Source organism: Clupea harengus, chromosome 20, assembly GCF_900700415.2.
Source record: "Clupea harengus chromosome 20, Ch_v2.0.2, whole genome shotgun sequence".
In the NCBI taxonomy this organism is placed as follows: domain Eukaryota; kingdom Metazoa; phylum Chordata; class Actinopteri; order Clupeiformes; family Clupeidae; genus Clupea; species Clupea harengus.
The window spans coordinates 12,973,493-12,988,492 of NC_045171.1; the positions used below are offsets into that span (position 1 = coordinate 12,973,493).

General features: G+C 44.4%; 2 protein-coding genes across 2 annotated transcripts in view; one reads left to right on the forward strand and one right to left on the reverse strand.

The window, feature by feature from the left end:
- The window catches only part of aqp9b (aquaporin 9b), a 17,290-nt gene extending 11,536 nt beyond the window's left edge, over window positions 1-5,754 (reverse strand). The window contains exons 1-2 of the mRNA XM_012819383.3: window positions 5,507-5,754; window positions 3,245-3,371 (exon numbers count right to left, since the gene is read on the reverse strand). Coding sequence (XP_012674837.1) covers window positions 3,245-3,371; window positions 5,507-5,605 — 226 coding nt within the window. The 5' untranslated portion in view covers window positions 5,606-5,754. The remainder of the gene's footprint in view (window positions 1-3,244; window positions 3,372-5,506) is intronic.
- Window positions 5,755-8,350: 2,596 nt separating this feature from the next.
- aldh1a2 (aldehyde dehydrogenase 1 family, member A2) overlaps window positions 8,351-15,000 on the forward strand; it is a 38,022-nt gene continuing 31,372 nt past the window's right edge. The window contains exon 1 of the mRNA XM_031587262.2: window positions 8,351-8,619. Within this exon, the coding sequence (XP_031443122.1) occupies window positions 8,503-8,619 (117 nt within the window). The 5' untranslated portion in view covers window positions 8,351-8,502. The remainder of the gene's footprint in view (window positions 8,620-15,000) is intronic.

Sequence of the window (15,000 nt, forward strand, 5' to 3'; positions counted from 1 at the left end):
CACATACAAACAGAGACACACACACATCATACACATGCACAAGCACACACTGTAACACGCCTGGATTCACTCCAGAGGATGGTGTGCAGTGCCTGCCAAGCGTGAAAAATAGTGTGTGTGTTTGTGTGTGAGTCTCTGTGTGAGTGTGTGTGTGTGTGTTTGCATGCTCTTCCACTAAGCTCAGATTGATAGGCACTCAACACACTCAATCTCAACACACACGTACACAAACAAACACACACACACACACACACACACACAGAGAGAGAGAGAGAGAGAGAGAGAGAGAGCAAGAGAGCATGAGATAAAGAAAGAAAAGCAGAGAGAGAGTGTGTGTGTGGGTGATCATCTTTGTTAAAAATGTAATTCGGAACGTCTCGCTCTGTACCCCTGAGACTGTGGGCCTATCATCTCTATGTATGTGTGTGTGTGTGTGTGTGTGTGTGAGTATGTGTGTGTGTGTGATTGGGCCCATCATCTTTATGTATGTGTGTGTGTGTGTGTGTGTGTGTGTGCGTGCGTGTGTGTGTGCCTATCATCTTTACGTATGTGTGTGTGTGTGTGAGCGTGTGTGTGTGCATATCATCTTTATGTGTGTGTGTGTGTCTGTTTGTGTGTGTATGGGCCTATCATCTTTATGGGCCTAGCATAGTTCCATTTGATAAGGATTGTTGGTTTTAAGCAGCACAGTTTGGCACGCATGAGTGAAGATGGGCTTTATTACTGAACTGCCCAGAGTGCCCTATTAACGGCCTGGAGGAGTGTGTGTGTGTGTGTTTATTTAAGTTATTACACACTGAAACACAGACCCTTTAATAACTCATCAGCAATTACCAACGCATCCAAGCCAAGGCAGGAAATATCCTTCGCCACTGAAATGTTTAGTGTACCACTCACTTCAATGTGGGTTGAAATGTGCAGGGTGTTCAAGTCTTCCTACATAATGTCTTCTTAAGGTAGTATAGTTTTTAATGAAGTGTGCTTTTAGGTCCTCCTCAATGGCGGATAGATAATATCCGTGTGTGTTTTACGGCTGTAAAAGTCTTTTAATCTCTTTTCATTTGCTGTGTGAAACGCATGCGAGAGGTAATTAAATCCCTGATTGGTGATTAAAAAGCGCTTACTGTCGCGCCAAAAAAACACTTACCATCAGCCAAAAAGTAATGTGACGTGACGTGGAATAAATTCCCTCGGTTCTCTCGTGCAGGGTCTCCTGGCACCTGTGATAAGTATTCTTATCTTTACGGTTCTCTATTTACGGTACAGAAGAACATACTCAGAGAACCTCTCCCCTCTGCAGGCCATCACGCTCCTGGGCTGCAGTCGTGTTTTGAGAGGGTTCTCTCTGTCCCCTCACACTCTTATGCCAGGGGTTGCCATGGGCTACCACACTCTGTGTGTTATCACTCCGCCATGGTGTCATGAATCTGTTAGCCACCCACATTTCACACCCTTCAGTGTCTGGGGTTGGACATGAAGCGGCCTCTCTTATGGCCACAACCCTACTCACATCAGGAGACAGCAAACCCCCTTCATGACCCACAAATGAATTTAACTTCAGGTATCTACACTCATAGATGAATTTAACTTCAGGTATCTACAAGCATAGATGAATTTAACTTCAGGTATCTACACTCATCAATGAATTTAACTTCAGGTATCTACACTCATCAATGAATTTAACTTCAGGTATCTACACGCATAGATGAATTTAACTTTAGGTATCTACACGCATAAATTAATTTGTGTGCTTGCTCCAAGGGGGTTCAGGCCCTGGGCTCTGTAAAGCGCCTTGAGACAATTTTTATTAGAGGTGCTTTACCTCTCTCTTTCTCTTTCTCTTTCTCTTTCTCTTTCTCCCTCCCTCTTTCTCTCTCTCAGACTCTCTCTCCCACAGACACACACAGTTTTCAGTTCTTTTTCACCTATCTGCTGGTTTCAGTAAATGTAATATCTTTTTTTGTGAAACGTTGTTGTCCATCGCCATTTCTGCAGTGGTCTACTACCACGTCACTTTCTCACATGTTCTCAGTGTGTGTGTGTGTGTGTGTGTGTGTGTGTGTGTGTATGTGTCTGTGTGGGTTTTTTGTGTTTGTTTCCTGACCTTGGCACTGCCAGTCCGTAGCTCTATCAGCTGATCTATTGCCCTTTGCTGATCTGACGCCCGTCATTCACTCACTGGGCATGGACTTTTTGTGGGAAAACTCTGAGCTATGTCACCATGGACCAGAGTGTACGTGTCTGTGTTCATCTCTGTGTGTTTGTTTGTGTGTGTGTGTGTGTGTGTGTGTGCGTGTGTTCAGCTGTGTGTGTGTGTGTGTGTGTGTGTGTGTGTGTACGTGGGAGAGAGTGTGTATGTGAGTATGGGCATGTGTTCATCTGTGTGTGTGTGTATGTGGGAGAGAGTGTGTATGTGTGTGTTCATGTGTGTGTGTGTGTGTGTACTGACAACACTGACCTAGCGAGCACTGACTGGGCCAGACACCTCAGTTCAAAGATCACCACTGTGCAAATAATGTCTGGGTGGAAAAACAACCAGTCGTGACCCCTGTCACGTTTTAGGAAGTTCTCTTCCAAAGATTTAAATCTGAGAGAGAGATTCTATTTCTCTCTGTCTCTCTGTGTCACAGTTTTTCTGTTCAATTCAAACGGTCAACTCATTGTGCTCTCCATTTCCCGCTCACACACACACACACACTCCTCCTCACTTTCTCTTCATCTCCCCATTTCTTCCTCTTTCCCTTATCTCTCTCTCTCTCTCACACACACACACACACACACTGTCTCGTTCTCTAGTGCTGTATCTGTATCTATCTCCCCTCTGTCCCAGTTCTGTGTTCATTAGCCCCACTGCTGCATTCATTGGCTTCATCTCTTCATCGCTGTCACAGAAGATCACTGTCACAAATCGTAGGACTTGTAGCTGCTGAACCAACCAAATTTGTCTCTCTTGCTCTAACTCTCTCTCTCTCTCTCTCTCTCTCTCTCACTTTCTCTCTCCATCTGTTTATCTTCCTGTCTCTCCACACATAACTGAATGTGTTTAGGTGTCAGAGAGTTTTATGTGGAAGTGTGTGCTATGTGTTAAGTGGATGTGCCTGTGTGTATGTGAGTGGTGTTTTCACGTGTATGTGTGTGCATGTAATTGTCTTACTGAGTATGTGTGTGTGTATTTGGTGTTTGTGTGTGTGTGTGTGTGTGTGTGTGTGTGTGTGTGTGTGTATGTGTGTGTGTGTGAGTTTACCTGACACTCCCCCAGCCATGTAGACGGCCAGCATGACCCCCAGTGTGAAGCCGATGTGGATGGTGAGGGGTTCTCCCAACGCACCCCGACTCAACACCGTCTGAGCCACTGACCCACAGCCCAAGAGCTGCAGAGAGAGAGAGAGGAGGGGAAGGAGAGAGAGATAGAGAGAAAAGAGGGGGTGGGGTGGAAAGATAGAGGAAGAGAAGGAGGGAGAGGGACAGGTGGGGGATAGTGAGAAGAGGGGGGAGAGAGAGAGAGGAGAGAAAGATATGGAGAGAGGGAGAGAGGTGGGGGTAGTGGATAAAGGGTGGGGGCAGAAGTATAGAGCAATAGGCAGAGGCAGAGATGAGAAAGAGAAAGAAAAGCCACAAAGGGAGGAGGGGGTGAGAGAGGGAGAGAGAGAGAAGCAAGAAAGAAAGAGAGAGGAGAGAGAAGAGAAGAGAAGGAGGGGTGAGAGAGGGAAAAGAGAGTGAGAGAGAGAAGAGAAGGAGGGGGTGAGAGAGGGGAAAGAGAGTGAGAGAGAGGTTTAACACTCTTTTAGTAAACCATTGTCATACGTTCTCACAAAGTTACATCAATCTAACAACCCCCCCCCCCCAAACAGCAGAAAACCCCATGATATAATCAATCAATTTATAATAAGCACATTCAATTTTCAGCCAGCCACCATCCCGTTAAAGGCTTTTCAGGATCAATTGAGCCAACCACCAATGTTTTGTTTTTTCTAAATGGCCAGCTGACCCCATCAAAAACATGATCAAACCTTACTCTTCTTCCTAGCCGTATACACAGGGCCACTAGTAAAGAGATGATGAGAGAAAACTCCCCCCAGCTTCTCAAACCAGTCCCTTGAGCAGAGAGCGGGAGAGAGAGGGGGAGAGAGAAAGGGAAGAAAGAGAGCGAAAGAGGGAGGGAGAGATAGAGAGAGAAAGGGAAGAGAGAGGGAGAGGCAGGGGAGAGAAAGAGAGCAAAAGAGGGAGAGAGAGATAGAGAGAGAAAGAGAAAGGGAAAAGAGAGAGGGAAGAAAGAGAGAAAGGGAAAGGGAAGAGAGAGAGGGAAGAAAGAGAGAGAGGGAAGAAAGAGACAGAGAGACAGTGGTACATCAGTCGGGGGTGATCAGTCCATCATCAGCTCTGGTTTTTAATGAGGATGATGGACAACAGAAGGCTCTCTCATTCCCAAACTTCACCTCTAATCACACAGTGATCCGGATCAAAGGCATCACTTGGACTTGAGCAGCCCACAGAGACAAACACAATAGCAGTCCAGACTGTCGGCTGCACAACTCATGGCCATTTAAGAGCAATCAACACTCCAACGGAAGAGAGATGCCCCACCTAACAATAACACGCTCTTCAGCAGGCACACGCACAACACACGCACCATCAGAAGTGCTCATAAACACGCATATTCATGTATATTCAATTTAAAAACTAAAAAACGTGAAAGGGACTGAGTGAGAGGAAGATAGAAACATGACTGAGAGAAAAAAATAATTTACATGAGTAACAAGCCGATGCTTTTTACAGAAAACGGCCTTCTTCAAATACATTTTCTGGAACATAGCTGAAATACTTCGCATGCTGACTAGTATTTTTTAAATCCACAATAACAAAACTTTGAACAGAGGTTTTACTTCAAAGGTGTTTTTTTGTTTTCACTCATAATCTCCTGCTCCATTTAAGATCATCCTCTACACGTAGCCAAAGTACACACTTCGTCAACAGTCTGAGTAACTGGAGAAAATCCCCCATGAACATGTGTGCCAGAAAGACTGATACGCCGATGTCCCGGGGAGCAATGGGATTCAACGGGCTGTGTATCACGAATGAAGGCCAGTCTTATGGAAGTTTTCATACACAACATGGAAGTAGTATGATCATAACAGCCTTCATCTCTGATCAAAGACTAAAAATTAATAATCTCATTTCAGTCACAAAAGGGCGGGTTGCTGTCATGCTTTAGAGACAGTGATTAAGGAGATTTTTTTCTTTCTTTTTTTATTCAACCAGAAACTGTCTCCTTTTAAAAAAAATATTCCTGCGTCAATACCCTGTCAAATTAACAATTAATAAACTGTCAAAACATCTTAAGTAGTAGTCGTTAACGGTTGTTAAAATGCAAAGAATATTTGTTAGTATAAGAATGATGTCATTAATATGAATCATCTGTCAACCTGTCCCTCTCCGTGACAGTGCAAGTGACATATCCTACTGTACCGATGACTTCCCGGCTCATTAGAAACAGGGGGGTACTCACTATTAAGACGAACGTCCCCAGAAATTCGGCCAAAAACTCTTTGATGATGTCTTGCTTCAGGGCGCAGCGCTCCCTCATAGTCCTCTTGTTTCCCTCCATCTTTTACAGATAATTTCTCACTGCTGTCAGGACGGACAAATGACGAGCGGTTTGCCCTCCTCTGAAGCCGCGACGCAAATAAACCCACCAACCTGTGTTCACAGCGCTCGAGTTATGCCCACTAGACTGACATGTCCCGTTAATCTTTTGCGCTCCTTCCACATAAAACACCCCCACCTCTACAGAATGATTGCACTGTTTAAAGTGAGTCAATTTTATATGTACTCAGAAGTGGTTGGCAGGTGCTGTAGTGTTGTAGTTTGACATTGTGTTTACGCACAACAGAACCTGTACGAGAAACTAGCAGAGATTATTGACATCTTCACCTTTACTTTATTCTAAGCAAGTGGTCTTCTTATTTTTCATGAATTAGGTGAGTTTTTTCATTTGTAAGATTGTTATTTTTAATGTGTGGTTAAAACAGTGGTCTACCAATTAAAAAAGCCAGTGGTATAATTGACTAACTGATCTGGTTTAAACTCTCAAAGTGGGTGCCCTCTTCTGGCCATTAGGCTTGTCGGCCTGGACGCTTTAACGCCACCAATTCCCGTGTGTTTCCCACAGCTGTCACAATACCCCTACCTCCATTTTTGAAACACCGTGTGAGTATTTTAACTTTTGGGTGTCGTTTAGTCGTATCCACTGATATGAAGTTTAAAATGTTTTACCTCTAGCTATCGCAGCGGCAAGAAGTGGTCACTCATTTGACAAGAGGTGAAATTTGTGTCTGTGACTTTTATCCAGTAGGGGGCGCACAATGAATATGAAATACGCCGGCACCTCTTTGGCCTCCTCAAGATGTAAGTGGTGGGCCAGCGAGCCCAGAGGAGCGGGCCGGGAGGAGACGACAGGTGTGATATGTTATTCTTGCGTTCATCAATGTCACTTTTTCGGCAGTGTCGTCTTTGATGTGAAGCAGGCGCTGTCAAGCTGCCGCCCATGCTGCGAAGAAAGAGGTGCGCTGACGGATATGGAACACCACAGTGGGGTGTTCACAAATTAAAACACCTCGTCCCCTTAATTATCATGTCAAAGACTCACATAACACACTAACTGCTTTTGAACAGGTATGAAATTACTGTTGGCTCTAGGTCTCTATACACATAGCTTTTGTAACTGGTGCCTACAGCCCTATGGAGTTACTCAGGACGTATGTGTAATGTTTTATTGTGTGTTATCTGTATTCTTCAATCTACTCGTTTGAAGCGTGCATTATTTTACCCCACGTATACCCCGACACAGGCCTCTTCTACAGCGATAGCCGTGAACAACCGGAATCTGCACGAACAGGAAGCTCATACAATTTGTCAACACACTGATAAGACTCGTGTTTTGTTTTACACTGCTGGTGTGAATGTGCATGCATCTAACAAGTCATTGTAACTACCTAAAAAATAATTCACTTCAAGGCTACATAGATATAGGCTTATTATGTTTACATGATATTAGCTTATCTTATCTTGATTTTCACTACTGATTATTGGTTTAAGGTCTGAAGACCATCTGCAGGACCCAGCCTCAATATATGCAAGTGTTACGAAACCGCAAGACTGCCATCGACGTGCAGTCGTAAAGTTTGTGCACGGTGATGAAGTTTGTGTAAAGATGATTATGTTCTTCATTTGCTTAGTTTGTGTTCCACAAATCCGACACACTGTAAACAAAAATCCACTGCAAAATTAATAATTCTCTCTCTCTCCTATATCGCCATTGGCGTGTAAGAATATAAGGATATCAATGGCATGTTGGACACACCGGCTGAAATGTCCGTGATGTTTATTGGAAGTTCTAAAGTAAACGCTAAGCGACACCCATCGCCACGGGAAGGGTCTCGTAATCGTTACGAAACAAGGATACAAGGTGTGATCGCTTGATGTCAGCAGTTAAATAACATCCTGATTCCTCAAGAACATTTAGGCGACATTGTGAAATGCGTAGCAAACGGACTTCTGCCAAGTAAAATTCACACTCTTATGTGATGCTGCATTCAAGGGCGTTGAATGAAACGATGGCACAGACATTCCAAAGCTTTAAAACGGTACAATTAACTGCCTAATTTAGAAAGCCAGTAGAAATATATTTTTTTCTTGAAGTTAAGCTAAATAAAATAAATAATTGAATAATTGTGACTCGAAAAGTGGTTAGATTATTTTGTACGTGAAAAATAATATTCATATTAATCTTATTTGTGCATTTATTCTTGCTTCTAAATTATGGAACGGAACCTTAAGAACGTGTTACAGAGGAAGGGTCTAGTTAGGCTTCTCTTGTCAATATAACTGTCTCTCATACACTTCATTTTCAGTGTAATGTTTTTTGGGAAGTTATCCAAGTCTATATAAAACACGCGGACCGAGCTTCAGGCGTCTTGTTTTGATTTACGAGTCGCTCAACAGAATTATCCTCTCGCTTAGGTGTTAATTCTCTCGTAATGAGGCCCCAACACACCAAACCACGCTTCGCTGCCGGGGTGGCCCGCTAGACTCCCGACTCCGTTCTCTTTCGCCTTTCCAAGAGACTGATATTTCAGTGAATCACTTTTAATCCATCTCAGAATGCCAAGTGAATGATCATATTACAAAGCTTGTTTGTTCATTAAACTATTTAAAACGAGCTCGGATAAGTTATGAAGTGTGAAAAACTGTTTTTCTTTTTCTTCTGAAGGGGTGGGTGTAGAAGGCTTCCCCCCTCCCCCAGCACCCCGTCATTGCCTTCAAGTCCTCTATGTAAATGCTTTATTTTAATTGTATCAGGAGGACGGACCTACTCTCTGCCCAATAAAAATGGACTGACTCCGACACCTGGTTATAAATACAGGAAGGATTTCAAAGTCCCAATCAGCAACCGGTACAAAAAAGGTATCAGACTTCGACCCGAGACGCGACACTGAAGACGCAATGACTTCTAGTAAAGTTGAACTCCCCGTTGAAGTGAAAACCGACGCGGCCGCACTGATGGCATCGCTCCAGCTGATGCCTTCTCCCGTCCCCAACCCGGAGATCAAGTACACTAAGGTTTGTGGGGGGAAAAAGTAACACTGTTGAACCACGCAAGTTTCTGCGCAACAACTTTTCCAGTAGTCTGAATGCATTTTTTTGGATACGAAAGTCTGCGACATGAGAATGTCTGAAATGTATTTGATGTAGTGTGAGTCGTCTTTAATAAGATCATATCGATTGGGGCATAGTTTGACTTTAACCAGCCGTCAAAATCTTCCTGTCATGTTCATATATTCCGTTGTTTGGCTAAGACGTTTTGATAACTTTTAAAAATGAAAACTCCCAAATATGACTGCAGTTAATTCTCCGACAATATGACAGCCTGCATTAGAAAAAGTGATGTATTGTTAAAACACTGAGCCTTTATATTGGAGCTCAACAGATTTGTCTTCTGCTTCAGTCCTTAATTTGTCTTCAGTTTACTAGTACAAGGCTAATACTTCAACCGTATCCAAAAGATATTTGGCAAGGGAACGAGTCAAGTTTATTAGTTAACCAATTTCGTGTTTCGTTGTATTTATCATTGTAATAGTATTTGGGCTACCGTATTTTTCTATTTTGGTTTTGAGCTGCTGTGCTTGTCAGTAATTATGACACATTGCTTATTCAGCAGATGGAATCAGTCTTGTATAAGTTATCAAGGTTATCGTTATCTACCGCGTTATTTTCTTCATTCCCGTAACGTTTAGGTCAAAGATAATATTTAGCACTTTCACCACGGTCAGATGGATGATAAGGAGTAGGTTAAGCTCCCTCTTCCTTGTCAGAAAGTCGGGCTTTTCAGAAACCAACAACCTAACTATAAATAAGTAAATACAACGTCTGCGGCCACCCATACCAGAGATTTTATGAAACTCCATAGGCCTACTATTAAACTACAGAATCGTGATCTGATAACAACTGCTGCGGCTGTCCATCTAGTATTATAAATTCCCGTTTTGTGATATCCTTCTCTTTTTATGGTTCAAAATAAATAACTTGTTTACACAAATAAGATAAATCAATAATGCTGATCAGAGATGTGTTTGAATTATACAATAGGAAGGAAGCAGTAACTGTCTGACTTTAGCGCAAGGGTTGCAACTATTTTTTTTCTTCTATCGCTGCGCCTTTGGCCGCTGTCCAGAAGACATATATATTTGAAATTATGTTTTACATTTAAAAATACAGCATATGTTTAATCAGGTTGTTTCGAAGACTTATATTATTCAGCCCATTCATCCTATTATTAAACTGACAACTGCTGTAAGCTGCTAACTGGTTTAATTACTCATTTATAGTCGCCCAGTAAAATGTGCTAATTTGAAAGCTGATGTGAACATCATGGTTCTCTTTCGGAACATGAATTGGTGGTTGATAAGGCCGGTCAGATCCTGTGGTATAGGGTCATGTCACCAGTAGTCTATTCGCCGTCGCCTTGTGAAAAAGACCTTTGGATCATAATCGAAGCGGCCGGCTATCAGCTAAATGTAGATAAGAAGGTGAGGAAGAGATACGTCCGGGGTCACGCAGAGTACTACACAGCGTGTGATTATAGAAGATCACTTTGAAACTATATGCGCAAAATGCGTACAGTTACTTGGGCGTGTACACGCCCGACTCCGTTACTGCTGAGGTTAGGTCTCTAATACTATTATCGCACACCATGTTCAAGCACAGGCCTACGTACCTCATGTATCGTTGTATGCTCTGTAGACAAACGCTTATCACTTCTTACAATACGGGGCTGTTTAATAATTAGGCTCTGGACATTTAATGGAACATAATTCCACATATTGAATAATAATTGATAATAAACAAAAACATTTTTAGGAGTTTTGTTCAGCCCATAGTATAGCCGCCGTGTTTGGTTGCAGTGGTGGTAGGCTCCGTGGTTGAGGGCCGCCGTGTCTGCTGGCAGGGTGAAGGGTATCCTCCTACGGAGGTAATGCGGCCCGTGCGTACCGCGGGGCAATCACTGCGCCGAAGTCTACATGCTTATGTGTGAGGAGAGCAAAGGGCGCGGGGATGGTACCAAGGAGTGTGTTACTGTTACGTGTGTCACGTGTGAAGACAAACATGTCGGTATCATGCCATGTTTCGCAACATTTTTTGATGGCCTTTTCTCTAATTTATCTGATAATGTTTCTATTTGTTCTTCTTCTTCTTCTTCTTCCTCTTCCTCTTCTTCTTCTTCTTCTTCTTCTTCTTCTTTTTCTTCTTCTTTTTAACTCTGTTAATTATATAATTATTCAGTCTGTTTAATAACACCTCCTCTCTGGTTTAATAACCACCTTCCTGCCCTTCCTCCTCCTCTATCTCTTTCTCTGTCTGTAAATGAAATCATCATTCCATTAGTTTCATAACCCACCCTCTGTTCCTCCTCCTCTTCCTCCTCTCTTCCTCCTCTCCTCCCCATACACTTTTCCCTTCACTCATCTTCCTATCTTTTACTTCTTCTCCTTCATCTCCCTGTCTCTGATCATCATCCCTGATGGTGAGTAAATGTGCAAGAGTGTATAACTGCATAGAATGCATAACAGCCTGGTGCATTAACCCCCCACCCCAGAGGAATTTGGCCGTCTATCCCTACAGCCGTTAGTACTGGGGAGGGGGGGGGGGGGGTCATGATTTATTGCCCCCCCCTGACTCTGCTCCCCTCTCAGCCTGCACCCCCACCTCTGCCCCCTCACCCCCCAAAAAGCTTGCAGGCAGATGGAGGGAAGGCTTAAATTGTTTTACACAACATAAAAACCATGAGTGTGCATTTCTGGTTGCATACCTGCATTACAGCTAGCCTACATGTTTCTTTAAATACACTCCGTCAGAGGGAGCAGGACATAGTGTGACTCTCGCCTTTAGAAGAGAAAATGCACTTCTTTAATACTCCTCAAATCAGTGGATAGTCAATGAATATCAATTACTGAATACTGAGTGAAACTTAATTTATCTTATCTTTTATACACATGCCAGCCACTTGATTTGTTCAGTCTTTCCATTCTTCTTGTACAGTTGAGCCTCCCTCATCTATGTGAAATTTGTCTGGTTGTCTGTCCCTCAGTGTTGAGTGCGGGCGGCTCTGTTGGGTAGTTGCTAAATTGCACCAAAGTTCAGTTGTTTGCACAGAATCAGATTGAAGGAGATAATTTTAGATCATTTATTTTAGTTTGGATTTTCACAATTTGACCAATCTAGCAGGAATGGTCTGAAGTGATTGGCTAAAGCATGAGCATCAGGGACCATAATTGGCCCTTGACTCTTTATGTTTTTTCCGAGTCCATTAGTGAAAGGCATTGAAGAGACCCACTACATTATCGTCTTCTCCCACCAGTACAGGGGGCTCTCCGGCTCTGTCACCCCAGCCTCGGGGCCTGGGACCTGGGGGGGCTGCAGCTGGTCAGTCTGCTGGTTCTGGAGGAGAAAGCGAAAGAGGGAGAGAGGCAGAAAGAGGGAGGGAGAGAAGGAGATGGAAACAGAGAGGGAAGGGGAGAGGGAGAGAAAGAAAAGAGAAGGAGAGGGAATCAGAGAGGAAAAGAGAAAGGGAGAGTGTGGCAGGGAGAAAGAAACGGAAAGAGAGAAAGAGGAAGACTGAGACAGAGAAGGAGGGGGAAAGAGAGAGGGAGGGAGGGAGCGAGGGAGGGAGGGAGACAAAGCTGTAGTGACCACAGCTGAGGCAGCTCTCCATCCGTGTCCTCTCTGGGCTGATAACAGCACTAAGGAAGTCATAAATTAGTCCTCACTGATGGCTATTTATTGATGTTTTCGCTTTTCTTTCCCCTCCTCCTCCTCCTTCTCCTCCTCCTTCTCTCCCTCCTCACCCCCCTAAACCACCCTGTCTTTTCTCTGGGAGATGGAGGGAAAGAGCGATAGATAACCAGTTTCACTCCAGATTTAACAGATACACTCCAGATTAACCAGATACACTCAAGATTAGGACCTTGTCCATTGCAGAATAAGGCTAATTAAAAAAAAAAAAAAACAGAAAAACGATTTCTCCCTTTTTTTCTTTTTCTCTCTCTCTCACCCTCTTTCCTTAACCCCTGGGGCCCTCTTTCTTTTTCTATCCTCTTATTTCTAGTCTCTTCCCTTTCTCTCTCTCTCCTTCCCTCTTTGTCTCCCCCTACCTCTCTCTCTTTCCCTCTCTTCTGCCCTTCTCTCTTTCCCTCTCTTTCTCTCCCCACCTCTCTCTCTCTTTCCCTCGCTTTCTACCCCCTACCTCTCTCTCTTTCCCTCTCTTTCTACCCCCTACCTCTCCCCCCCCCTTCCGCTCTCTCTCTTTTCCTGTCTCTCTCTGTCATGTCTTCGTTTTGGTTGTCTTTCTGCTCTGTGCCATTCTGCATCATTACAGCAGACACCTCCTCCTTTCCTCCTCTCCTCCTCTCCTCCTCTCCTCCTGTGATGGCATAAATCCTCAGCGCTTGATGCAGGAGAGAGGCGAAAGGAAAACTCATCCTTCTTAACGTGCCACAGAGAGAGAGGAAATGAGGAGGACTCCCAGCTGTGGGGCCCACGGCAGATCAGTCCAGAACACATATGGCACAGCTAGGGTCCAGACCAGAGCCAGATCAGAGCCAGACCAGAGCCAGATTAGAGCCAGACCAGAGCCAGACCAGAGCCAGATCAGAGCCAGATCAGAGCCAGATCAGAGCCAGACCAGAGCCAGATCAGAGCCACCGCTGGCTCTTTTTCAGTGCCAGATAACAGTGTGTACTTTATTTAGTTTATCTTTGGTCTTTAGAGTGGAGTTCGCAGGAGGTAAGCGTCATGCCTGTTGTCTTTAAGTCTTAATAACGTTGTTAGGTGTTAGTGCAATCTCTTTTGCCCTTAAGCGTTTAGTGTGGTCTTTAGTCTGTCTTAATGTCTTTGGCACCTTAACTGTTGCCTTAAATAGAAAATAGTCTTTGGGGTGAAGACTTCATTCCTCTAGTCTTGTGAGGATTTAGTGACATGCCTTTACTCAGTATCACCACAGCAAACACTAACGTAACACTAACAATACATGTGTGGCTGATAATGAATATTTTTTCCTCTAGTTGAATCTAATTTGGCTCTGATGTTAGTTCTCACAACATTGGTACCTTCCTCATGGTTGCTCACGGCAACGTGTGGAAGGACAAGTCAATCATTCCCTGAGATGCAGTGCTCACTTTACTGTATGATTGGGATCATATATGATATATTTTGGGAAATAAATATGCTGTGTGAGTTTTACCCTTAATATGAGGTTAATATGAACCTGGGCCCTCTGTGGGATCGGCGTAGGCAGGCTGATAAGCTGGCATTACTGGTAGGAGCGTTTAACAGTACTGAAGCCAGACTATTCCCCACTGCTTACATTCAACAGAAGCATGTGTGACTGTGTGTGTGTGTGTGTGTGTGTGTGTGTGACTGAGCTAATTCAGTTTTTGAATGTGTGTGTTAAACTGAAGGTGTGTGTGTGTGTGTGTGTGTGTGTGTGTGTGTGTGTTCAGCTGAAGCCATGTGTGGCACTGCTGGTTTGAATGAAGTCCTTTTGTGGTTTGACTGTGGCATCGGACATCTGTCAGATTTAAGACCCGCTGCGCGGTCCGTGTTCTCTGTTCCGTGTTTTCTGTTCTATGTTCTCTCTGCACCCTGAGCAATCTGGGCGGTTCTCAGGTTAAGTACTGTGAGCACCTTAGTGAGTGATTTGGGGAGCTTATCTCTACAGCGCTATGATGGAGCTCCCATCAATCTGTCACTGGGTAAGACAGTGCAGCCCCCCTCCCTGGCACACACACACACACACACACACACACACACACACACTGGACTGTCTGCCGCTGGGTTATATATGACCGCCCAGACCCCCCTCCTTCCCAGCTAGTTGGTGTGGGTCAGTGGCCTCGCCTGACGAGACCCTGACCCGAGGATCCACAACCCCCCCTTCAGTGCACCCTCTACCCCCCAACTTCAAAATGCCATGGATCTCCCCGAGACGGAGATCAAACAGCCCCTGAGGCCGCAGCAGGGTGTGTGTGTGCGTGCGTGCGTGTGTGCGTGTTTGTGATTTATTGTCACCCGTGCTGTGAGCGAGCTAGTGAGTCTCTCTCTGTCCTTTTCGCTCTCTCTCTCCCCTCGCCCTCACTCTCTCTCCCCTCTCTCTCTCTACCCTCGCTTTCTCTCCCCCCCTCTCTCTCGCTACCCTCGCTTTTGCTCTATCTCTCCCTCGCTCTCTCTTTCTCCCCCCCCTCTCTCCCTCTACATCTCAAGTGGCTTCCTTCTGTCCTCTCTGTTTTGTAGCAGTAACACTCTTCTCCACCCATGTATTTGTGCTTGAGTTAGTGCACCCTTGAGTTAGTGCACCCTTGAGTTAGTGCACCCTTGAGTTAGTGCTTGAGTTAGTGCACACATGAGTTAGTGCACACATGAGTTAGTGCACCCTTGAGTTAGTGCACC